This window comes from Histomonas meleagridis (assembly GCF_020186115.1).
Source record: "Histomonas meleagridis strain 2922-C6/04-10x chromosome Unknown scaffold_61, whole genome shotgun sequence".
NCBI classification, from domain to species: Eukaryota; Parabasalia; order Tritrichomonadida; family Dientamoebidae; genus Histomonas; species Histomonas meleagridis.
Genome location: NW_027150931.1, coordinates 263,495 through 287,473, shown reverse-complemented (window position 1 = coordinate 287,473; position 23,979 = coordinate 263,495). Strand labels below are relative to the sequence as shown.

At 32.1% G+C, this 23,979-nt stretch overlaps 9 protein-coding genes across 9 annotated transcripts; 3 read left to right on the top strand and 6 right to left on the bottom strand.

Annotated features, from left to right (window-relative positions):
- Nucleotides 1–137: 137 nt before the first annotated feature.
- Nucleotides 138–3,947, bottom strand: GO595_010130 (Adenylate and Guanylate cyclase catalytic domain containing protein; the record flags this gene model as incomplete). The annotated part of the gene is made up of 1 exon (XM_067912775.1): nt 138–3,947. One exon carries the CDS (start codon nt 3,945–3,947, stop codon nt 138–140), a length of 3,810 nt encoding a protein of 1,269 aa, XP_067768868.1.
- A 1,755-nt stretch (nt 3,948–5,702) lies between these two features.
- Nucleotides 5,703–6,071, bottom strand: GO595_010129 (nuclear transport factor 2 family protein; the record flags this gene model as incomplete). Its single annotated transcript, XM_067912774.1, has 1 exon — nt 5,703–6,071. One exon carries the CDS (start codon nt 6,069–6,071, stop codon nt 5,703–5,705), a length of 369 nt encoding a protein of 122 aa, XP_067768867.1.
- A 427-nt stretch (nt 6,072–6,498) lies between these two features.
- On the top strand, nt 6,499–7,542 carry GO595_010128 (CMGC family protein kinase; the record flags this gene model as incomplete). The annotated part of the gene is made up of 1 exon (XM_067912773.1): nt 6,499–7,542. One exon carries the CDS (start codon nt 6,499–6,501, stop codon nt 7,540–7,542), a length of 1,044 nt encoding a protein of 347 aa, XP_067768866.1.
- Nucleotides 7,543–7,801: 259 nt separating this feature from the next.
- GO595_010127 (haloacid dehalogenase-like hydrolase family protein) lies at nt 7,802–8,431 on the bottom strand (the record flags this gene model as incomplete). Its single annotated transcript, XM_067912772.1, has 1 exon — nt 7,802–8,431. The coding sequence occupies one exon, from the start codon at nt 8,429–8,431 to the stop codon at nt 7,802–7,804; it is 630 nt and encodes a 209-aa protein (XP_067768865.1).
- Nucleotides 8,432–9,917: 1,486 nt separating this feature from the next.
- Nucleotides 9,918–10,382, bottom strand: GO595_010126 (uncharacterized protein; the record flags this gene model as incomplete). The annotated part of the gene is made up of 1 exon (XM_067912771.1): nt 9,918–10,382. The coding sequence occupies one exon, from the start codon at nt 10,380–10,382 to the stop codon at nt 9,918–9,920; it is 465 nt and encodes a 154-aa protein (XP_067768864.1).
- Nucleotides 10,383–11,568: 1,186 nt separating this feature from the next.
- GO595_010125 (MIF4G domain containing protein) lies at nt 11,569–13,761 on the top strand (the record flags this gene model as incomplete). The annotated part of the gene is made up of 1 exon (XM_067912770.1): nt 11,569–13,761. The coding sequence occupies one exon, from the start codon at nt 11,569–11,571 to the stop codon at nt 13,759–13,761; it is 2,193 nt and encodes a 730-aa protein (XP_067768863.1).
- Nucleotides 13,762–16,092: 2,331 nt separating this feature from the next.
- GO595_010124 (T-complex protein 1 subunit epsilon) lies at nt 16,093–17,700 on the bottom strand (the record flags this gene model as incomplete). The annotated part of the gene is made up of 1 exon (XM_067912768.1): nt 16,093–17,700. One exon carries the CDS (start codon nt 17,698–17,700, stop codon nt 16,093–16,095), a length of 1,608 nt encoding a protein of 535 aa, XP_067768862.1.
- A 304-nt stretch (nt 17,701–18,004) lies between these two features.
- Nucleotides 18,005–20,518, bottom strand: GO595_010123 (26S proteasome non-ATPase regulatory subunit 2; the record flags this gene model as incomplete). Its single annotated transcript, XM_067912767.1, has 1 exon — nt 18,005–20,518. One exon carries the CDS (start codon nt 20,516–20,518, stop codon nt 18,005–18,007), a length of 2,514 nt encoding a protein of 837 aa, XP_067768861.1.
- Nucleotides 20,519–21,197: 679 nt separating this feature from the next.
- Nucleotides 21,198–22,514, top strand: GO595_010122 (orf1ab polyprotein; the record flags this gene model as incomplete). Its single annotated transcript, XM_067912766.1, has 1 exon — nt 21,198–22,514. The coding sequence occupies one exon, from the start codon at nt 21,198–21,200 to the stop codon at nt 22,512–22,514; it is 1,317 nt and encodes a 438-aa protein (XP_067768860.1).
- Nucleotides 22,515–23,979: the final 1,465 nt, after the last annotated feature.

Here is a 23,979-nt window from a genome sequence, read left to right as displayed (position 1 = left end):
AATTGTTTAAATTTTAATTAACTGTTGATATATCAAATGCAATCTAAAAAAAAATTTCATTAATGAAAATGAGAAATTACAAACGACTTAAAAATAATTTATACATTAACCGATTTACATTATTACATTTCCTTAAATTAATTTTCACTCACAGAATTATCATCGAATTCCATTCTTGGCGCTCTTTCTCTTGGGTGCACCAAATATGTCATCTGCAAGCCCTTTCCTTTCAGTTCTATTTTACCTCTTTGTTCTATGTCCAAGTCCTCATTACACACCAGCTCATAAGTACCCTGTGATATCTGTACCAGTCCTGGAATGTCAGTGCTTTGTAATCTTGCAGCAACATTTATCGGGTCGCCAATAATATCGAACAATGGCTTATCAGTCCCCAACACTCCAGCAATCAAAGGGCCTCCAGTATTAATGCCGACTCTGACTTGTAGACTTGCATCCAATTGATCGTTTAGGTCTTCGATAACATTTAAACAATCCAAAGCAAACTTAATGACTTGCATTGCATGTTGATTTGGTTGTACGTCAGGACTAAACAAACCAGCAGCTGCCATATAGTCATCGCCGATTAATTTAATCTTTAGTATTAAATCATAATTCTTAATTAATGTATCATAAGCAGTAAATATCATTCCTAAGTTGTTCATGATTTGTGACGCTGATAAAGATTTCGAATATTCGGAAAACTTTTCGATATCAATGAATAAGATAGTTGACGATTGGACTGTGAATGAGATATCTTTATCACCTCTATTTAATCTTGTGATTATATCTTTCGGTAATATTTGTAATAATAAGTTATCACTGTTCTTTTTGGCTTCTTCAACTTGTTGCTTTTGTTTAACTTCTTGCGTTTGATCTTGACACATTATACCAAATGAATTCGCAACTTTCAAATTGTTATTAGATGTAAATCCTAATAATGTAATCTTTAATGGTATTTCTGTTTGATCATCTCTTGTACCGATTAAATGTGATTCATAAGTTAATCCACATTGACCACTTTTCATTAAGTCCATTGTATAAAATAAATGCGAATTTTCTTTTGTATCTGAAGGGAATAATATCTTAAGATTTTGCCCTAACATTTGTTCAGGTGTATAACCAAATATTAATGAAGCTGAAGGATTTAATGATTCGATAATACCTTCAGAATTTAATGAGATAATAGCATTATTTGATGTTTGGAAAATTGCATGTGATGCACTAATAATTGTTTGTGTTGTGTTTTGTTCTTTTCCATATATAAATGATACTAATTGTGGATAAGATACAAATGAAATTGGATCAATTCGTGCAATAACTGATTTAAATGTTTCATATAATTTACCGATACGTATTATCACAAGGATTTCAATTATAAATGATATTAATGATAATACTATAGTTATAACTATTAAAACAATTATAATAATATGAAATCCTGAAATAGTATCATCATAAAGTGTTTCGAAATGATTCATAATTTGTTTAAAGCCATCAGAGACACGCGTATTAAGTATATGTAATATTGTAGGTAAATATGACGTAGATATATCTAATGTTGTATCATTTGAATATATTTCAGTATGAATTAAACTCATTAAATATGAAATCACATTTTCGAATGCTAAACATTGATAAAAATCTGATTGACATTGCGTTTCATTAAAGTCATCACAAATAGGTTTAAATCGTAATTCATCAAGTGTATCATCAAAGCCTACTGACGTTGGTAATTCATCATAACCTACATTTAATATTAATGTTAAATCATTAAACTGTTCTAAACCACTTTTGACAAGTTCTAGATCCGATTCAATCGAAAGGAAATCAATACTAAATCCATCTTTAGCTTCTTTAAGGATCATATAATATTCAAGTTGTCTAGAAGTAGTATATATATTATTTCGTATAGCAGAATATAATACATAATATTCTAAAATGTTTTCGACTTTAGTACGTACAGTACCAGAATAAATAATTCCAATTATTATCAATATAATTGTAATTAATGAAGTCAGAAAATTAATTGTCCAACTTGGTATTGATCCTCCACTTGCATCTAATGCTATATGATTACTTTTATCTTTAGTTTGATTATTTAATAATGCACCTGATTGAATAAGTTCACTAGCTTTAAGACATTCATTACGTGGTAAACTTTTTAGTAATTGGATAATTGAATAACATTCGAGTTCAATACTAATTGAAGAAAATACTATTGAAGGAATCACACAAAATAATATAAAACATGGAGAAAATGATAATAAAAATCGATATGGAACATCAAACGTAGCTAATTGACTTAATATGACACTATCTTCAGTACCATTAGTTAAATCTGATTCATATGAAATATAATATTTATCTTTATAATATTCAGATAATTTCGATGATAATAAAGTAGAAACAGAATTAACTAAGTTTAAGACACTACTTCCTGCATTATATGCTTCACAAAACTCAATACTTGCATGTCCCCAATTTTTTCTTGTTTCATAATCATCTTGAGTTAATGATTTAACCATTAATAAATAAACTCTTAATAAATAATTAAATCCAATTTTTTCTGTATCATTATTATCAATTATTTCAAGTTTATTATTATCGGGATTAACTTGACATAAAATTGTTTGTATTGAAGTTTCATGATAAAGTTGTAAGAAATAAGTTAATTGTTGATATTTTTCGGATTCTAATTCATAAAGATGTGTACTTAAATCATTAATAGCTGTTAATGCTATATCAGATATATTTGAAAGTGTTATACCTAACGTAGAATTCATATTTACATATGAATGAAGATGATTAACTTCATTATTTTCAACAATGTTAATTATTTTTTGATAATTCATTTCGCCATTAGTAATACCTTCATATAAAAACCAAGGGAATTGTAATGCCATTACATTTAATGGATGTTCAATAGCTTCGAATTCACATTTAACAGAAAACACTTCTTTAGCTTTATTAAATAATGTTGATAAATATATAAAAGCAAATAATACATAAGCAATAGATAAAACTAATCGAATAACTGAAGAAAAACGAATTTTCGAAACAACAACTGAATTAGTTTCATCAATTGCTTTTTGTAATGTAATTCGTAATGAAGCTTGAGGTATAACTTTGCTAAATGATTCTAAATCAATTTCAGTTCCATCGTCATCATTAGATGTTGATGTTAATGAAGTTCTTGAGTCACTTAATGTCGAATTATTATTTGAATTATTTGTTACTGTCATTAAAGTTGAAGTATTCGATGAAACTTCTTGTGATCGATAAACGCTTTTATTATGTTGTAATACACCATCGGCTGTAATTAAACCTTTTTTAAGATATAATGGAAATGCTCTTACGAAATGTTGGAATACTTTATCATGTGAAGCACTATAACCTTCTTCAAGTTTAGATGCAAGTTCATATATCTTTGCTGCTTCTTTAAATCGACATTTACATTCGATTAAGAACTTACAATATTCTTTAAAGAAGCGCGGATTGTTTGGATATTTTTCTAAATAAACATTCCAATTTGATTCTGATGCAGTACGAATTTTGTCAAGTGATATAAAGTCATTAATTGTAATTTTGTAATTAGGATTTGCAATGTCCTTCCAAAACTTACAAAATGATGTAATGGCTTGATTGTTTTGTTTGGAGATCTTATCAAAATCTCGACTTGCTTCATGTGATGTAGATGTCTGACGTAAAACATGAATTCGATGCGCTTGAAAGAAAATTGCTGCGTTCTCAATCGATAATGTTGTTTTCCTTGATAATGTTGTTGTTAATGAATGTAAAAATTGATCTTCAGAAGGAATAAGTGAAACTAGTCGATATATAAATATTAATATATCATTATTCGCATCAAAAAGATCTACAAAAACTCGGAAAAGTGTCCAATCTATAAATAAATCACACATTCGTTCAAGTCCGATTTGACAGTACATGAACCCTTTAAGCCGTGTGTCAATATTAAGACCAAAAATATATTCACATTTGACTGCATCAGTAATGACTTCTTCTTCTGATACAGATGAAAGAAGTAACGATTTCACAACGGTTTTTTGGCGGTTTGATAAAATAAACCAATAAACTATGACACCAATTATCAACACGATGACTGAAATTAATGGTTTAAACCAAAAATCTTTGTTGATTGAAACTTCGACAATTGAGACAATACAGGAAATAATGGTAGAAGCTAAGCCTCCACATGAGATTGCATTCATAATGATTCCTTTAAATGGAAAGAACAAAAAACGATATGTCGCAAAGACTGAAAGAGCAATAACCACAAGAAATGGAATAATTCTTAAAATGTTGTTAAATGTTTTGAATAATACAAACAATCCAGGAGGAATACCAAATAAAATAACATAAATAAATACATCCTTGGGATGCCAGAGCATGATTGGTGTGTTAGGTAGGTATAACGAACTGGAAAATAAAGGTAAAATAAAATATGAATGCCAAATAGTATAAATTGCACCAATAGCAGCAAAAATAACACAAATGACCCAAATGGTGCCATTTTCGGTAAAGATACCAAGTCCTGAAAATATCATAATGATATTTGGAATAATAAAAATTCCGAAAAGATGCCCATGCCAATTACGCAAAATGCTTAAATGAATGTTAGCGAATTTTAGGTTTGAGAAATGTCCTACAACTTTTGCCACAAAAATAATACACGTAAGAAGATCAATTACTACAAGCGCTATGATGAATGGAAGATGTCTACTGTAATCACCTACAAAGCCAATATATATCACTTGATAAAATATACCAAATCCATTGTCTGGAATGTCTTTAAAGCTAATTAATCCTGATAATAAAATTTGAAGAAATATAAAAATGTATTCTATTAAGCGTACAATGGTCCCTACTTCAACCGTTCTTCCGGCTTCTGCTATAACTGGAAAGATATCTAATTCGAAGATGTTTCTTGAACGAGATTGATTTGTTGTTGTTCGAGAATCAAAGGTAAGTGAAAGCTGTCTCCCATTTGTTGATGAACTTGGTAGTGAGGATGCATTTACCGAATGTTGAACACTCGACATATTTCCGTTATTTTTTCTGACATTTGTTGTGAAAAGAATGTAAACTTATGAAATTTGGTTTTATATAACTTTTTGAATTTAGTTTTGGCTGTTTTCAAGTCTGTCACTTGTTCAGAACTTTTCAATTTGAATTGCAACCCCCAAATAATTGGAACCGTTTCTTATCAAAAACCCAAAATTTGAGAAGTCATACAAAATTCCAAAATATACAAACCTGACACCTAAACGTTTTTTTTTTTTTTAAATTAAATTTTTACTCATTGCAAACGAAATTTGTGTATAAAATATTTCGCAATGATAAAATTTTATCATACTCTGAGATAAAATGAATATAAATTAGGAATATGTAAGATAAAATAAAACCTTAGATAGGCAGCAATAATTTTCGTAAAAAAATTAAATTTTGATAATTAAACAATAATACTTAAAAGAAATGCGGACATTAATTTATCGAAGCCCATTTTATGACAATGTTTATCGAATATATAAATAATAAAATATGAAATTTATAAAAAATTATTTTGAAAAATAATGAAATCAAATTATATACTACAAACACTTAGTATTCACTAAGTAAAAGTTATACAATAATATCTGTTTTAAAATTCAATAATATTTTTTTGAAAATAATTGATTTTTTTTTTACTTAGGAACTTGGTTATAAACCTTTGCAACTATTCTCCATTCATTGTTCATTTTAACCAGCATTAAATAATCGGAGAAATCATGACCTGCCCAATTATCTTCAAGAACGCGTGCAAGTGCAACAGTTCCATCAATAAAAACAACATCGACGCGTGATCTATAACCTTCAGGTGCACCTACTTCATTAATATTGTTGTATAAGTTTTGAATAGATCCTTGTTCAAGTTTTCCATCGAGGAAACCAAACATAACTGCGTTATCAAGGAAGACTGGTTGGCATATTTCTGGTTTACCACTACCAACTGCATCTGCAAACTTTTGGGCTGCTTCTTGAACTGCATTGAAATCGTCGATTGATGCTCTCATGTCAATTATATATGTGAAGTCAACAACATTTCACCTTTTTTGAGGCACCAAAAATGAAGTATACGATAATTTTTTCATTTGTTTATTCGAAAAATGCAGCACGATAGCTTGTTGTAAAGTTAATAACGGTTGCTGTCAATAGCATTTAAACAATATTGTAAACAATAGAAAAATGTCGGTTCAAAGCAACAAAAAAAATTCGATTGGGCCTAATACTGAGTCTTTTTAAATGATAAACGAACTTTCCTGATTAAGCTTGTTTGGCTACAAATTCAATTTGAAGCTTATCATGTCATAAAAAATAATTGATCTTATCAAACAAAATAATAAAAAAGTTCGTTATTTGTATCAATGTAGAAAATTCATATTGTGTTTAAGTAACTTTTTCTGTTTATTTTTATCGTTGCCTAATGTGCTAAAAGTGCCAATGGATGTTCAATGCATTTCTGGCGCTTACGTTGATTATAGGTTTAATTCAGATCATCCAAATATCTCAAGAGTATTTGCCAATGCGAACTTAGATCTTGGAATTAATCATTGGGGGTTTCGGTATTGGAATCCAAATTTTGGAGACATATCACGTTACAAACTATGCAAATGGATTGGCGATGGCCGCTATTCCGATGTGTTTGTTGCACTCCAAGATGATTCCAAAGAATGTGTAGTTAAAATTCTTAAACCAGTTAACACTGATCGTGTACGTCGTGAACTCAAAATTCTTACTATTATTCAAGGCCCTAATATACTCAAATTATTAGACATTGTCATTGATAAAAGAGAATCCATTCCAGCCATGGTTACAGAGTTATGTCCAAATGTTCCATATCGTAAACTTTTTTCATCAATGACACTTCTTGATGCTAAGTTCTATATTTATCGTGTTCTTCAAGCATTAAACCATGCACATAGTCTTGGTATAATGCATCGTGATATTAAACCACTTAATATTTTATGCGAAAATCCACGTGAGAAAGTGGTGGTTGCTGATTGGGGTCTTGCGGAATTTTACCATCCACTTCGTCGATATAGTTCTCATGTTGCTACCAAATATTACAAATCACCCGAAATCCTTCTTGAGTATTGCTATTATGATTATTCACTTGACATATGGTCTCTTGGTGTAGTTTTACTTGAGATTCTCTCAAACAGGATACATGTCTTCGATTCCGACGATCCTGAACGGCTAATTGATGCGATTGCGGCCGTTACCGGCGGCGCCAAAATTGTTGAATGCTCAATGAAATATGGAAACGAAATATCTGAAGAAGTAAGCGAAAGGTTAAAGAAAATTGAGGGAATACCACTCGAAAATATGATTCCATATAGTAGGGCTTCTTTTAGAGATAAAGATGCACTGGATTTACTGTATAAAATGTTAAATGTGGATCACAAAGAAAGAATTTCTGCGGCAGAGGCATTGGAACACCCATTCTTCAAGGAGATAAGAGAACATGATCTAAAGGATAAATAAATGTTATGGTTTGATAAATATTTTTAACATGTTAAACTTTTAAATTAATTACAACTAAACTTTTAAAATATGTGTACTTACTTACATATATTTATGAACTGAGTGCTTAATTAATAATGAGATATATTTTATGTTTGTTAGAGAAAAGGTGATATTATCAATGAGTTAACTATCTTTCAGTCATGAGTTGCTATTATTTTAAATTGAATTTTCTTTATTCAGTTTTCACATTAGAAAATCATATCTAATTGATGATATTTTATTCTAATAGATGATATGGAAAGTGTTCTAATGAATTGATTATTATCAATGCATTACATCCTTCGGCAGGACTTGAAGAAACAAATACAGTCTGCATATTGAGGCTTTGAGCAGATTGAATGCCTTTGACTGAGTCTTCGATAACAATGAAATCTTGATTGGCAATTTGTGGAAAGTTTTGAGCTGCACGAGAAAATAGATCAGGGCTTGGTTTTGGCGACATGTCTCCTTCATTTGTTATGATGAATTTTGCTTTCGCCATGATATCTTTGTGACCAGAAAGTTTTAAATTTAAATGAGCTCTATTGCAGCTTGCAGTGATACAAAATGGTATCGCACGTTTTTCAAGTTCAGCCACAAATTCTTCTACTCCTGGTTTCAATGGAATTGTTGGATAAATTGTTTTTAAAATTTCGTCTCTTTTTTGGATGATTTCTTCGGGTGTTTCTTTTAATTTGTACTCAGCGCAAATAATTTTCCATGCTTCAAAATTACTTAGGCCTTTGACTCGATTTCTTAATTCTTGAGATGGCGTTCTTCCTGTAAGCTTAGTGTGAACAGATCTATTCACAGACTCGCTGTTGATAATACATCCATCTGCATCGATTATAACAACTTTTTTCGACATTGTTTTCAAGAAGAAAGTGAAATTTGCCGATTAATAACCTCCTTGTAAGGAGTGCTCTCAAAAAGTGGAGATTCTTCGTGGGCGCAGAAAATCCATTTGTTTATAAAATTATCATTTGTGGAGAAACTGGCGTAGGCAAAACAGCTTTTATGAACTGCCTTCTTGAACGTTATACGGATTATATATCAATTGGTATTGATTTGATATTTAAAAACTTAGAAATTGAAGGTAAACATGTTAAAGCACATGTTTGGGACCAGAATGGTTCAGAGCATTGGTTTGTCTCTCCTGCATATTTTCGCAAAGCAATTGGAGCAATTATTCTCTATGATATTTCCACAAAATCCTCTTTTCAGAATGTTTCACGGTGGCTAAGCAATGTCCGTGAACACTCGGATAACAGAGTTGTAATTATGCTTATTGGATCAAAATGTGATCTTGAAAAGATTCGAGAAGTTTCAACAGAAGAAGGAATTGAATTCAGCAAAAACGAGAACCTTATTTTTTACGAAACGTCATCTCGCGAAAATATTAATGTTCATGAAGCATTCGCAACATTGATCAAAAAAATTTTTCAAATTCTTAACAGTGATAACCAACCAAAACAAGTTGTGGAACAAGAACCAAAATCAAACGAAAGGAAACATCTGTGTATTTTTTCTTGATTTATTGAACAACGAAAAAATTAGCACGAAGACAAAAAACGAAAAAATACTCCAAGCATTTCACAAAGTAAATCTTCGATTTTTATTGCTCATTGTGTGTTTAATAATGTTGAAAATTAATGTGAAATTAACAAATGAATTTTTTATTGTTAAAACAGTGAGTTGTTTCTACAAGAGAAAACGAAATGATATTCAACACAAAACTTTTTTTTGAAAAATTATCTAAACAATATTTTGCTATTTTCTTTTGAATTGCTGAAGTGTCATAGCAAGTTTTGAAAACAGCATCTTTCTATTCTTGTAAAGCGAATTGTAATATCCTATTGAACGGATATAATAATTATTTGTAACAATTAATCAACAATGGTGACAATTTATCACTAAATAACAACACTAAACTTAACGATACATATGAAATGCAATCAATTAATGATTTATATGAATTATCAATTACTATTTGTATGAGTTTTGATTTATGTAATGAGTTCTTAATAAATGTTCAATACTTTCAATCGGACTTCATATGTGGGATCGATACTTTCTTGTTTTGAAACAAAAAAATCATAATTCATAAAAATTTCATAATTCATAAAAAAAATCATATTCATCATATTAATAATTATTTTTAAAATTAACTGTAATTTTGTCTACATACGTTTTTTTGAAAGCCTACTTTTAATTTTATGTAGAATCGCTTTGTACTAGAGCACATGAAATAAAATGAATGACTTAAAATAATAAAAAGTTATTTCCATTTGTTACAAATATAACAACTTCACATTTCGATTTTTATTATTTGATAAAATAAGAGTTCTAAAATATTATTTTTTAATTGCTGGGAATGTTAAGTTTCCTTGCTTCAGGTCAGACTTTTCACCATCGAAATCGAAAAATAGTGATGTCGCAACAATCATTTTCGGTTCGGTTGGAATTACTTCATTTGGAAGAGGATATGCAATCTTTTCTTCGTCATCATAAACTAATTTGACGCGCCCCTTTTTCACTTCATCGTTCTTGGGCTTTTCTTTAAATAATCTTTCATTTGGTAATATGTGGCGCCTTGCATGTTTTTTACTTTTTTCTTTTTTCCTATCTATTTTTGGTTCCTCGTGTCTCATTCTTGCTGGTTCTACAAGGTCTTGCTGCATTTTATATATATCTTTTCGAATTTCTGCACTTTCCTTTGTGACATCATATACATCCAGGTTATCTAAGTCTTTTGAAAGAGATGATATATTTCCTAAGAGCTCATCGAGTTCTTTTTGCTCTTCAGGGTTAAGCGACATTTTGATATTTGAAACGGTTTTTAGCTTTTTCAAGTGTATTACCTTTCAGAGAATATTTATGTGGCATGATAAATCATCTCAATTTTTTCATTTTGAATTAAAATTTTCCTTGTCAAGTATCCAGAGAACTAATGACTTGGTATTTTCCGATCTAGAAAAGTTAATTATATATTAACACAGTACTGTGTTAATACCTTAATCAATCGATTCATTTGTCGTGAACAGAAACAAATTTTAAAAAGTTTACGATTCATTCTAATATTCAATAATAAATTTACTTGAATTATTAAATATTATTTGATGACTTACGAACTTGTAAAAATTCATTGTTACATAAATTTAGTATACATTAATTGAATCTGTAACATTAGTATACTATTAATTCTTTTTTATTTAAATGTCATATATATTGACATTATTTTTGACTTAATTTAAAATAATTATTGTTTGCTCATGCAATTTTTATTTAAATAAAACCTTGATTTTCTTCAACTTCTTTTTCATTAATAAATCCAATTTTCAGTTCTTGAATAAAGACCTATTGGAATTTGATTTGGTGGTGCTTGTTCTGCAGATGCTTTTCGGGCGATATCTTCAATTGAATGTACGTTGCGAAGCATAGAGAATCAATTTTAAGTTTCCAAGTAATAAACAAGTACAATGAATTTGCACCAACTTTCTTTTGAAAAAAAAAATATTTTCAAAAATCAATTAATCACAATTTATTTTTCATTAAAGAAAGAAGAAAAATTTGATAACTGATAAAAACAAATTGTGGTTTAAGAAAACCCTATAAATATATTTTTTTTTTTGAAAAAAAAAATTTTATGCAATGTATAAAAAATCTTACTTCATTACTTACTTTAATATTGTCAGCGGTACAAAGTGTGCTGAGTTTAAGTGAAGTTATTACATAATAAAATTAAGTTGACCAAGATGTTGATGCTAAATTTAAATTAAAATTAAAACAATAAATCATTTTTTTAACAAAAATTTATGAATAAACATTTTTAATTAACACTATTAGAATTATAAGCATAAAGATATGGTCAAAAAACATAAATCGTTGTTTAAACATTAGTCAGTAATTACTAATTTGAATATTTTACAAATAAAAAAGCCACTTTTCTTGTTTGTGGTAAATAGTCAATTTTCTTTGGCCGTGTTTGGTTACAATAGAAAAGGCATGAGCTCTCCAAATCAGCCTCATCCCAAAAACATGGAAATCAAAGTTGAACGACGTCAAAAGGGAGAAGGAGCAAGTCTTTTTAATATTACACGCCCTCCTCAACAAAAGAAAGATGTGAAAATTGAATTTGCTGTAAAAATGCCTACAACAACTGTCGAAAAGCCAAAACCACGCCAAGCTCAAAATCCAACAATAACAGTTCAAAAGCCAAATAAAGGATCAAAAATCGAAATCACAATCTTAAAGAATGCAAAAGGTAAATATACTAAACAACAAATTCTTAAATTCAGAGAAAAGATTTTGGAATTGAAGATTAAAATTAGTGATGAATCAACTGCTGAAATGCATGCAAATTTGAAGCGTTTCCAAGTTGCAAATCAACGTAATAAGAAAGGAAACAACAAAGGCAAGGGACGTCAAAGGAATTATGAAATTACCAAACAAGTCAACAGAGATGAACTTCAAAATCAAAAATTCAAAATCACCAAAGAACTTAACAAACTTACAATGGACAACTTTAACAGTGTTGCTGATTGTCTTACAGTCAATGAGCACAACTTCTTTACAGAACAATATTTATCAATGCTTGCTAGTTGTATTCAAGAGCAAGCAGCAATTCAACCACTTTTCTCCAGGCTCTATTCACTTTTGGTACGTTCCACATCACAAGTTTTAAACAATGAAGAATATAATCAACTTCGTAATTTATTTATTAATACTCTTATTAACAAATCTCTTGAAGCTCTTAATGCAGAATTAGTCAACACCACCTCCGGTGCCATTGGTTTATCCTCCTTTATTGGATTTTTAGCCATGCATCATTTTATCGATATTCATAAGATCTATGAAATTTGTCTTCGAGTCATCAACGAAAACCCATTAGTTCCATCGCACATTGAAATAGTACGTCAATTATTAATTCCATGTGGCTCATTGTTAGAAAGTCAAATCAAAGAATCGACAGCTAATCTCTTCGAAAAGCTTCAAGACTTGACAAAGAAGGAAGCAGGCTTACCCGGTCTTATCCGTTTCCCGCTTATTGATCTTCTTGATGCCCGTAAGAACAATTGGGATGTCAAAGGATTAATTAATGAAATTTATACACTTAAAGGAGCCAAAGAGAACAAATCATTCTTTGATTCATCCACCACAGTGCAAAAGAAGGCGCATAAGCCAGTTATCTCTGCAGGAAAGAATTCGTTTGCCGGACTTTTGGATAGTGACAGTGATGAAGAATATGATTATGAAGATGTTAGTGATGAACCATTTGATGCTGAACAAATGGTTCGAATGTTTGTTGTTGATAATGAACTTCCGACACAATGGCATAAGGAATATACTGAACAACTTATATATGCTATAGCACAACGTCCTACTAAAGAAATGACCAAAATATTATCCATATTCCAAATCCTTCAAGACAAAGACACATTTGACAATGAAAATGCAGTTGAATGTCTTTCTAAAGTAGTTCAAGAATATCAAAAAGAAGGACTCATTGATCAATTCAAAGATTCACCATTTTATTTCGGATCAATCTTCGGGCGCTTTGTTAAAATTAATGTTGCGAATGTTAACCAATACTCAATGGTCTTCCAAACATATGATTCACGTGTCATCGAATCATTCTTCAAGGAAATCAAGTCAAGTAAAGTAATCATCCAAAGTATGCGCGAATCAAATTATTGGAGAAACTATGAATGGGCGCCATTTGGTAAATGTTCACAAAACGAAATCGTTAATATATTAATTGATCTTAACTCCGATTCATTGTTCGAATTGTTCCCATTATATGATTACATGTCACAACTTGAAGACTTAGTAACTGATCCTGAACAAAATGTCGAAGAAATCAAAGCAATTATTAATGAGGACTTCCCAACAAACATCGTGGAGATGCCTGCTTTCGCTGAAGGTATCATAGAATATTTATATAACGAGGATATATTAAGTGGAGATGACGCAACGAAAATAGCGAAAAACGTTTTGGAACCATTGAAGTTGAACTCGTTGTATATGTTGAATTGGGTCGAGAAGAAATGCGCGTACAGTATGGAAATAGAAGCAGCAGCAAAGTTCATATTCGAATTGGCTAAAACAGCATCTTTCGATTTGAAGCCTTATTTGGAAAGTAACGGTAACGAGGAACATGTTCAAATGATATCTTTAATAAAGAAAATGAATGACTAATGTAAATAAGATCGCAGTTAGAGAAAATTGGTAAATTAAATTGAAAAATATTTTTTTTTTTTTTGGATGTTTTAACTCATTAAGAAAAATTGCTATGGAATCAACATAACTTTGATATGATATTCTGTTATAAAGAAGAAAAATTTCGTTGAAGTGTTTTTGTACAATTTAGTCAAAAGTTGAAAGTTTAAAAATGAAGTGATATGAAAGTTTTTGTATTATACGTTATGCATAAATGTGTAAAATATTGAAAAAATCTAAAAATGGAGGAGAACATTCTCCATCCCTCAGCTACTGATGTAAAGAATGCTTACAACTACAGGATGGATATTTTTACACGGAACTCAACAATTGCAGGTGTTACAGTTATTTTTATTATTATCATTAATTATATATCACAAAATTTAACATTTTTCATAATAATAACGACATCAACAGTTGTATTTTATATTATAGAAAAACCAATTCATAATGTTTTACATGGAATCATCATTTCTGATCAATACTTTGATGAGGTTCCATTCAAATTATTTTATTTTTCTAGTGCAGCAGGACTATTTTGCATTCTCTCATTATTGCTTATGCTAACTATTGAATCAGATCAAATTCTTGATAAATATTTATACTCATTTTTATTTTCACAATCCACTTTTCTTCTTTCTTCAACAATTAGATCGCTTCTTATTGTGCTCAAGATCATTTCTAGAGAATCTATAAGGCTTGGCTTTTTTGCAATTTTTCAAAGGATCTTCATTATTCTTCGCAGCATTGGTACTTTTTTTATTTGGGTATCATTTATTGATAAAATATCTTTCCACCGTCTTTTCATGCTTATCTTTTATATATCTTCCAAGATCATATTCATTACTTATTTATTCATAGATTTAATTTCTACCATAAAATTGTACAGACAAAACAAAAAGAGGAGGATAAAGATTTCCAGGCCTCTTAAAGATCATTTGTGCACCATCTGTCTGGAAACAGGTATTAAAGAGCCTGTTTTACTTGATTGCGGCCACATCTATTGCTATCACTGTCTGACTCACTGGCTGAGGATTAAGCAAACATGCCCTTTCTGCCAGCAACCTGCTTTTCCACCGCCAACAATAATCGAGCTTTCAGATGGATTTGTCCCTTTGTCGATGTTTATTTTCACTATTTAAGTTTGATGTTAATAAATATTTTCTCTCTCGAAAATTTTTTTAATTGCAAAATCACTAATATGATCAATAATTTTCTTATTATACGCCACCTTTTAGCAATTAATTTGTACATGCGAATCAATTAGATGTTTTATTTAAATTTTTTACAATTCACCTTCAGCATATTTTAAATTTTATTCTGTTTATTGAATTGATGTTTAATTATTTAAATTTTAGTGTTCTTTATAATTAATTATCTTTGGTGAGAATTTTGAAACTATTGGGATTATACTTTTGATATATATTCATGCTTTTTTGAGTTTTTTTCACTTCATTTCCATATTGTTCGCATCCCTAATACTTGTGTGAATAGAGTCATTGTCGATCTGAATAATTCATCATTTAAGTTCTCAAACATTGTGCGTGAAATGTTAACAATAAAGTTGTGATATTTATATAATGCGTCACAAACAAGTGATGCGGATGGAACTGTTTATAATTTTCGTGATGTACATAATGCACGGCTACTTTATCTAAAACAGTCCAATTCTCCACATCAATTTGTTAGGAAAGCTGCTGAAAAATTGTAATCTGTAGACTTGGAAAACAGCTTTTAACTTGGTGAGCCCGCAATGAAGCTACGATGAGTCGGCATCGTACAATGTACTAAGAAAATGTAAGAGATAGCTTATGAAAGAAACAAAAATTAAAATATTATATTTAGTTAAGCATGCAAATGAAAATGAAACATTTTTTTTTCGTTTCTTATCTTTCCAACAGAAGTTTTACATTTTATTAATCTTAACGCATACATAAATATAGAGAGTGGATTATTTCTTTAAGAAATCGTATTATCAAGCACACACAATGTGAAATCATTCACTGGCTGAAAAATTCAAAATAAAACAATGCTTGCAAAACATGGCACTTGTCATGTAAATTATTTGTTTGATCATGTGTTATAGATTTAGGAAATGAAGCACTTTATGATTGTTTGTATGTTATTAAAATCAAAATCAAAAATCAAAAATGTCTTTCTCGATTATACACATGGATCACATTCCAACACATTTACAAATTCATAGACTTTAGAAACTGCTTTTGAAATTTTTTTTCACATTACCTTCACCAATTACAATGATCAATTTACCAAAAACTCACACACCAAAAATTCATCAACTTTTGTTGTTTAGAGTGGAATGTCTTCGATAACATCATCAATTTTGAGAACCATTTTCGCTATTTGTGTCGCCAAAATGAATTGTTCTGATTTTCCGTGTAATGTTTCAATTACTTTCTGCTCCTTCATATCATTTGTACCGGTAAACAGTGCGTCAATGCCGAGCGATGTCTTTCCTGTCTCCGCCTGCATCTTCTTCACGTTCTCTACTGTTTCGATTGGCGCGAGTCCAGAGTTCATTGCCAATGCCTGTGGAATACCTTCGAGTGCATTAGCGAACGCGCGCATTGCGTATTGATGTATGGTGCTGTCGGCCTCTGCTGCCTTACGTACTGCTGCAGCCGCTGCAATTTCACTTGCGCCACCGCCATAGACAATACGATTATCGCGAATGAGGTTACGTGCAACACATAACGAGTCATGGATAGAACGTTCGGCTTCGGCAACCATAAGTTTGTTACCGCCGCGGATTAAGAATGTGACACATGGCTCTTTCTCGGCTGCTTCGATAAGAAGAAGATGTTCACCACTGGTACCAAATGATAATTCAGTGATCTTTGAGGCTGTACCAAGTTTGGAGGAATCGATATCTTCAAATCGTTGGATGATTCTGGCACCTGTGGTAATGGCAAGCTTCTCAATATCACCGCCAAGAACCCAACGAACAGCTGGAAGATGATGCATGCATAAAAGATGATTGGCTTCATCATCAAATCCCCATTGACACATAACAGCTGTAGCTCCTGCTTCTTGAAGCTTCTTAATCTGTTGGATAAAGTATTCTTGTTCTTGCTTGTGAAGTTGGGCATATTCTTCTGCAGTTGAAATTGTAACATTAATCTTTGTCTTTGGTTTGGGTGGCTCAAATGGGCATGTTAAAATTGCGACTTTGGCATTCTCAAGATTACGTGGCATTTGTGAATGACTCCATGTCTTATCGATAACGAGACCGTTAAGTAATTTTGTATCCTCTAAACGGCCGCCGACTCTGCCAACTAATTTGATGCGCTCGAGGTTGACATCCTTACGCTCAAGGTCGGCAACGCGGAGAACAGCATCAACAGACATGGCTGCAAGTTCATTCCTAAACCTTGAAACAATTTTGCTGTTAAGGGTGGTTTGACAGACTTCATCAAGAAGTTTGTGATCTTCTGGTGTAAAGTCTAAGGTTTCGGAAATTTCTTCAAGACGCTTTGTGGCAACATCACATGCACGTTCAAAACCTTCTGCTATACGTAATGGATGAAGTCCACGATCAAGAAGACCAAGTGCTGCTTCTAATAAACATCCTGCAAGAACAACAACAGATGTTGTACCATCACCAATTTCATTATCCATGGATTTTGATAAATCTACAAGAAGTTTTGCAACTTGATGTTCGACATCCATCTCTTTCATAATTGTAGCACCATCGTTGGTTACTATGACTTCATTGTGTGGTGTAATAATAATCTTATCCAAGCCTCTTGGACCAAGTGATGTTTTAAGAACAGATGTTGTGGCTGTTGCTGCTTGAATGTTTGCACGGAGTGCTTCAATTCCCTTCAGGCGCTCCTTTGTTCCTTGGTCTCGGATAACAATGAATGGGTTTCCGCGCTCATCAAAAGCAAGGGACATTTTATAAGTGGCCAGACATAAATAAACGGTCTCATGATCAACTTCATTTGTTCCAAAGCGATTTCTTCCTCAAGTAAAACAATTTTTATTATTCATTTGCAACTATTCCATACTTTAATAGACATAGATTATTATTTGATTATAATTTATTTGATTATAATGAAAAACAAATGACTTTGCATCAAAAAACTAAACGATCATTTGCTTCACAAAAAGTGCGGAATCAGCGACCGTTTAACATTAGTTTCAATTGAGGAAATTTTAACATAAATTTTTATTTAATAGATCAATTGTAATCATTTATTCATTCTTTTGTAGTTACTGCTTTCTTCCTAACAATTACAAATCCCTCTAAAATTGGGGACAAAGGTTCATATGTTGAATCTACAAATTCTGCTCTTTGACCCGAAGCCAATATCACAGGTGTATCCAATGTTTGGAATCCCGTAATAGTCCTTGGTCTTCCTGCCTGACCCACGACGTCAATAGCTGTACCGACTCTAACTTGCAGCGGGAGGACGTTAAGGTCCTCATCCAACGTTACCAAAAACCGCTGGCCGATAGCGGGCGCAACGAAGAACAACAGTAACGGGTCCTGGTTCAGCACCAGTTCTGTCGTATTAATGCAAGAGAATGCTACAGCTAACAATGAACCCAACGCAACCGGATGTAATAGAGTGGAGTCACCATAAGTCGGTGCTAGGGTCATTAATCCTTGTCCTAATTGTGTCAAACCTTCAGCAATTTGTAACAAGCAAACAATTTGCTGATTACTCTTATGGAACGACGCCAACGCCCTCAGTGTATTAATTGCTCTTGTGTTTTGCGTGCCAGCAGCTAACAAGCCAATGGCTATCGCAGCGTTAGAGCATATGTTAGTGTCAGTGTCATGGCCGATACGGTGTAATGTGTCGACTAATTCAGGCAACGGATTGGAGATAGATGTCAATGCGTATGCTATGGGCACCATAAGGCGCGCGCTTGGCTTGCCGTATTGTAATATGTGTTCGAACATTCGTTGCGCCATTTGGCAACTGACTGAGTCACCTAATGCGATCATGGCTATTCCTAATACTGCCGCTGAGTGTTGTATCGAATCTTCACCAGTGCATATGCGTAACAACTCTTGAATGATGAGGACATTACCTGTGCCGGCATACGCACATGCAGTGATTGTGGTTTGTACAAATTTGGAGAGTATTGTGTCCTTTGTTGACGCTTGGATGCATTGTATGATACTTTTACATTGGCTTTGCTTGCCCATAAACATTAAGCCTAAGCCTAACGATAACAATGGGATGTATTTCGATGGGAATGAGTCATCTTCAATGTTCGTGACAATATTTAACAATGTATTTAATACTTCGTCTTCTGGCGATCCAACAAATATTAATCCAGACGCTAATGCAGCATATGAATATATTCGGTGATTATCAGATTGTAACAATGGTAATAATAGCTGGAAGATGTCTTGGCGGACTGAACCTGCATATGCCATTGCAAGACCAAAGATTGCACCGACTAATACATTTTCATCATTATGTTTGAGTGAATCACCAATAAGTGCAATCGCAGGATCAAATTCACTTCGAACTGCAGACGATATAATGCCAATGCCTGTTAATGCTCCCATTACCATATTTAAGTCATCTGATCGTGTATATTTATCAAGAACATTAAGCCCTTCTTCAATATCCCAAAGATTTAACATGCCAATGCCTGCGACTGGAACTGATCTATAGATTCCTCTGTTACGCATTATGCTTTCATCACCACGAACAGTCGTATAATAAAGATCTTCTTTGATGCCAGCATTATGGAATGCTGCTACAAATGATTTGGCAAGCATCGTCCATGTCTTATCTTGACGTGCATTACGATTGCCAATGGTGGCTTGAAGCTGAAGGACATCATCGGGGGTTTTCGGTTTGGACCGCCCCAAACAGTTTGAGACTTCAATGAAGCGACGATAGAGTTCGGTGTTTGTGGCAATGTCGACAAGTTCACTATCCATGTCATCAAAGACTATTAATTGACGAGCAAGAAGAAATGCAAGTTGCTTCTTTTCACTTTCATCAGTACAATTGGTAAATATTTCATGCATTAATTCATGATCATTAAGTTTAAGGGCAATGACCATGCTTTGAACAGTCTTGTGGAGATTGGAATAAATTTTCTCAACAGTGTGAAGAACTTGAATATTAACTGGATCTGGAAGATAATTATAACATTGTAAAAGATAGGTACAAACACGAACATGAGACTCTTCATCAACAAGCCCAATGATGTCATCGAGTTTTTCAACATTTAAAAGAAGATCACACGCATCTGGTTCATCATTATGATCCATGTAATATTTTGAAATTTGTTCTATTAATGGGTTTAAGTCAACACCTGCTGGTACATCTTCAGGATGATCAAAAGCACGGGTCAAAACTAAAGTAAGACATCTGACATATTCATGTCCCCAGCTTCCAATGTTTTCAATGGGACTTGCAAGACGGTAAACAAGCATATCGTAACTGGTATCAATTTTGATAATAGAAAGAAGTGAAAGAAGATCAGCTAATTTTCTTTTAAATTCATCATTTGAAAATGTATTATAAGCGTTAATAAGATCATCAAGAAATGGGACAAGGTGTTTCATCGGTTTAGGAACTGATGCCATTGAAGAAGTTGACTTTTTTAATTCATCAATAAGAAAATCAATGGCTTGAAGTCTTTCTTCGAGATTTCCTTTGCATAATATGTTAACATTATCACGTAACTTACCTACAAGAATTTCATCTGTTGTTTGGACATGTTCAACGTCGGGCATTTGAAAGTTAGTCGAACAAACCGCTAAAACCGCAACATATTTCTAACGGATTCCAGAACCCGTTTATTTAGAGAATGTTTTTTTTTTATGATTTTTTGGGTTATAATTTTTGAACTCATTTCTTGAAGAAAAATAATGTATTTTTGGGTAAATGTTTTATTACCGCACTTTATAACATAAAAAATCAAATTTTCCAATAAAATGTATTATCATAGAAGGTTGAATTTTTAATAAATCGTATAAAATGGAACAAGAACTAATGTTTTTTTGTTTTGTTGTTTGTTTAAAAACTTACTTTAAAATCATATGATTTTCAAAAATTTAAAAATATATATAAGAGATTATACACCATAATTAATATGATTTTTAAATATCTTATTAAATTTCTTTAAATAGAGCGGTATTTTAGAATGAGCAAAGTTCCTTGCCTATAAGAAAATCTTTGTACCATTTTTGTTATTGGGTCAGTTTTAACCATCGGGCATGACCGTAAAAAGCAGTTAAATTCAATTTTTTGTGATCAACAACAACCACTTGAAATTTGAATTTCAAAATTCAAACTTGTCATTTTGACATTTATACCCCGTCATTTGACAAGGAATTCTGAACTTTTGACCAACAATTCAATATTTAAATACGAAGCTGATCAGATGCTTGGAGGTTTTACGGTTCTGTCATTATGTTCTTTGCATTAGTTGCAATCAGAAGCATCTTGCTTCCAAGACCAACACCAATTGGTCCTTTCTCACTTCCTACAAAATACGTCCTTAATGACGAATATGATTATGAAGAAAACAAGATCAAGATCAAGAAGATCATCAAAAAAATCAAGGATGTTGTTGACAAGACCAAAAAAGTTGTTGATGTAATTGACGAAGTTACAAACGATGACGAAAACAAGCTCAAAGATATCCTCAAGAAAGTTGTTGATATTGTTGACAAGGCTGACAAGATCGTTGATATCATCAGCGGTTCAAACGACGAAGACGAAAACAAATTCAAGGATATCTTCAAGAAGGTTGTTGATATTGTTGATAAGGCCGACAAGATCGTTGATATCATCACAGGCTCAAACGACGATGACGAAAACAAGCTCAAGGACATCCTCAAGAAAGTTGTAGATATTGTTGACAAGGCTGACAAGATCGTTGACATCATCAGCGGTTCAAACGACGAAGACGAAAACAAATTCAAGGATATCTTCAAGAAGGTTGTTGACATTGTTGACAAGGCCGATCAAATCGTTGACATCATCACAGGCTCTAACAATGATGGTGAAGAAAACAAATTCAAGGATATCTTCAAGAAGGTTGTTGACATTGTTGACAAGGCCGACAAAATTGTTGATATCATCACAGGCTCAAACGATGATGACGAAAACAAACTCAAAGACATCCTCAAGAAGGTTGTAGATATTGTTGACAAGGCTGACAAAATTGTTGATGTCATCAGCGGTTCAAATGATGAAGACGAAAACAAGCTCAAGGACATCCTTAAGAAGGTTGTTGACATTGTTGACAAGGCCGACAAGATCGTTGACATCATCACAGGCTCAAACGACGATGACGAAAACAAGCTCAAGGACATCCTTAAGAAGGTTGTAGATATTGTTGACAAGGCCGACAAAATTGTTGATATCATCAGCGGTTCAAACGATGAAGACGAAAACAAGATCAAACTCGGAAAGATAATCGACAAAATCAAGGATGTTGTTGACAAGGCTGACCAAATCGTTGACATCATCACCAATGATGAAGATGAAGAAGACTTAGAAGTTGAATACGTTCTTGAAGAAGCACCAGAACTCGGCGAAAACAAGTTCAGACTCAAGAAGATCTTCAAGAAGATTGGAAAGGTCGTCAAGGTTGTCACAAAGGTCGTTAAGATCGGCAAGAAAATCGTCTCCGTTTTCAATGGTGAAGAAAATAAGGACCCAATGTGCCGCAGACTCTGCACACTTTCAATGCCACCAAAGTGCTACAACGTTTGCGCATAAGCATCATGAATAAAAGTAATGGTTGACAACAAATTAGAGAATTTTATTTTTATGTTTACTCTATTTTACTAATAATCGAATGATATAACGAATCCGAATCGATCCAAATTTGGTTTCCAATTGTCGAATGAGTGCGAAGCGGAGAATTTCATTGTCAGCATCTTCGAATATTGAATCTCGTAGCACGCTGACGCCATATTGTTTGCATCGACAACGAAGTGCAGAGTTGAGTTGTCGTTGGTGTCGAAGCTTGATGCGATTTTGCCAACAAATTTAAAGATATCGTTTTCTTTTTTTGTTCCAACTAAAACACCAAATTTATTTTTATTTGGTGTGGAATATTTGAGTGATAGCATTGCAAGCGTTTTCGGATATGATAATAAATAAGAAAAACATAACCTATCAAAATATTGTCTCGAGACTGCATTTATTCGAAAATATGATTTTTTTGTTAAATCAAAAATAATATTAATACCAAAAATTTTATCAATTTGATTATTTCGAATGTATTCAAGAGAAAAACGAGTTAGATGACGTGAATTATCAATACGAAGAAAGCTTTCATGATATGAAAATCGGGTTGATGTCCCAATATCAAAAAAAGGATTATAAATTATTCTTGGAAAGTATTTAAAAACTAAGAATGATTTGTGACAAACAGATATATTGCAAGGACTCCAATGTATAGAAGATGAAATTTGAAGTGGACAAAGATTATTCTCAGAAAATTTTAATTTTGCATACTTTTCAGATAATCGATTATTAGAATAAATTGTAATATTGTATGGGTCTACATTAGAAGCAAAAGCTAGTAATAATGTTTTGCCAAAGTCAATTTTTGAAGAAACATTAAAAATTATATTTTTCTTTTCAAATTGGGCAGAGGAAAAAACATCATATCCACTATATTTAAAATGACACCGAACTTCACGAATAATTTCTTCTTGGAAAAAAGAATTGAAATCTTTAATAATGTTGTTTACTTTGAGCATAGACAATCTTTTGGGGAGGCCTGTAAAACGATAATGCCCACAAGGCCAATTCAATCTTTTTCAATTCACACACAACGATAAGAATATTCATTTTGAAAGGTTTCAAAGCCTACACAAAATTCAGAACTGATTTTGGTCACCTCAAAAACAAATGGGTAAGCCAGGATCAAAGAACGAAAAGGCACATGCAAATGATGATGCACCTGTACATAAAGCTGAAAAGAAAAACAAGGGGCCAATGCATCTTTCAAAAGGTGCAAAGAAGGCCAAGAATATTAAGGCTAATCATGGCGGTAAAACAGACAGAAAACCACTTTAAACATGATTTATAATAATAAATAATTTTCTGTTATAATTTCTATTCCAATTTTTTTTTTTTTTTTTTTTTTGAGATAAAAGATTATGAGAAATCTTATTCAGATTATATCACACATAATAAATAACAATTTAGACTTCTTTGTTACCGTTTACTG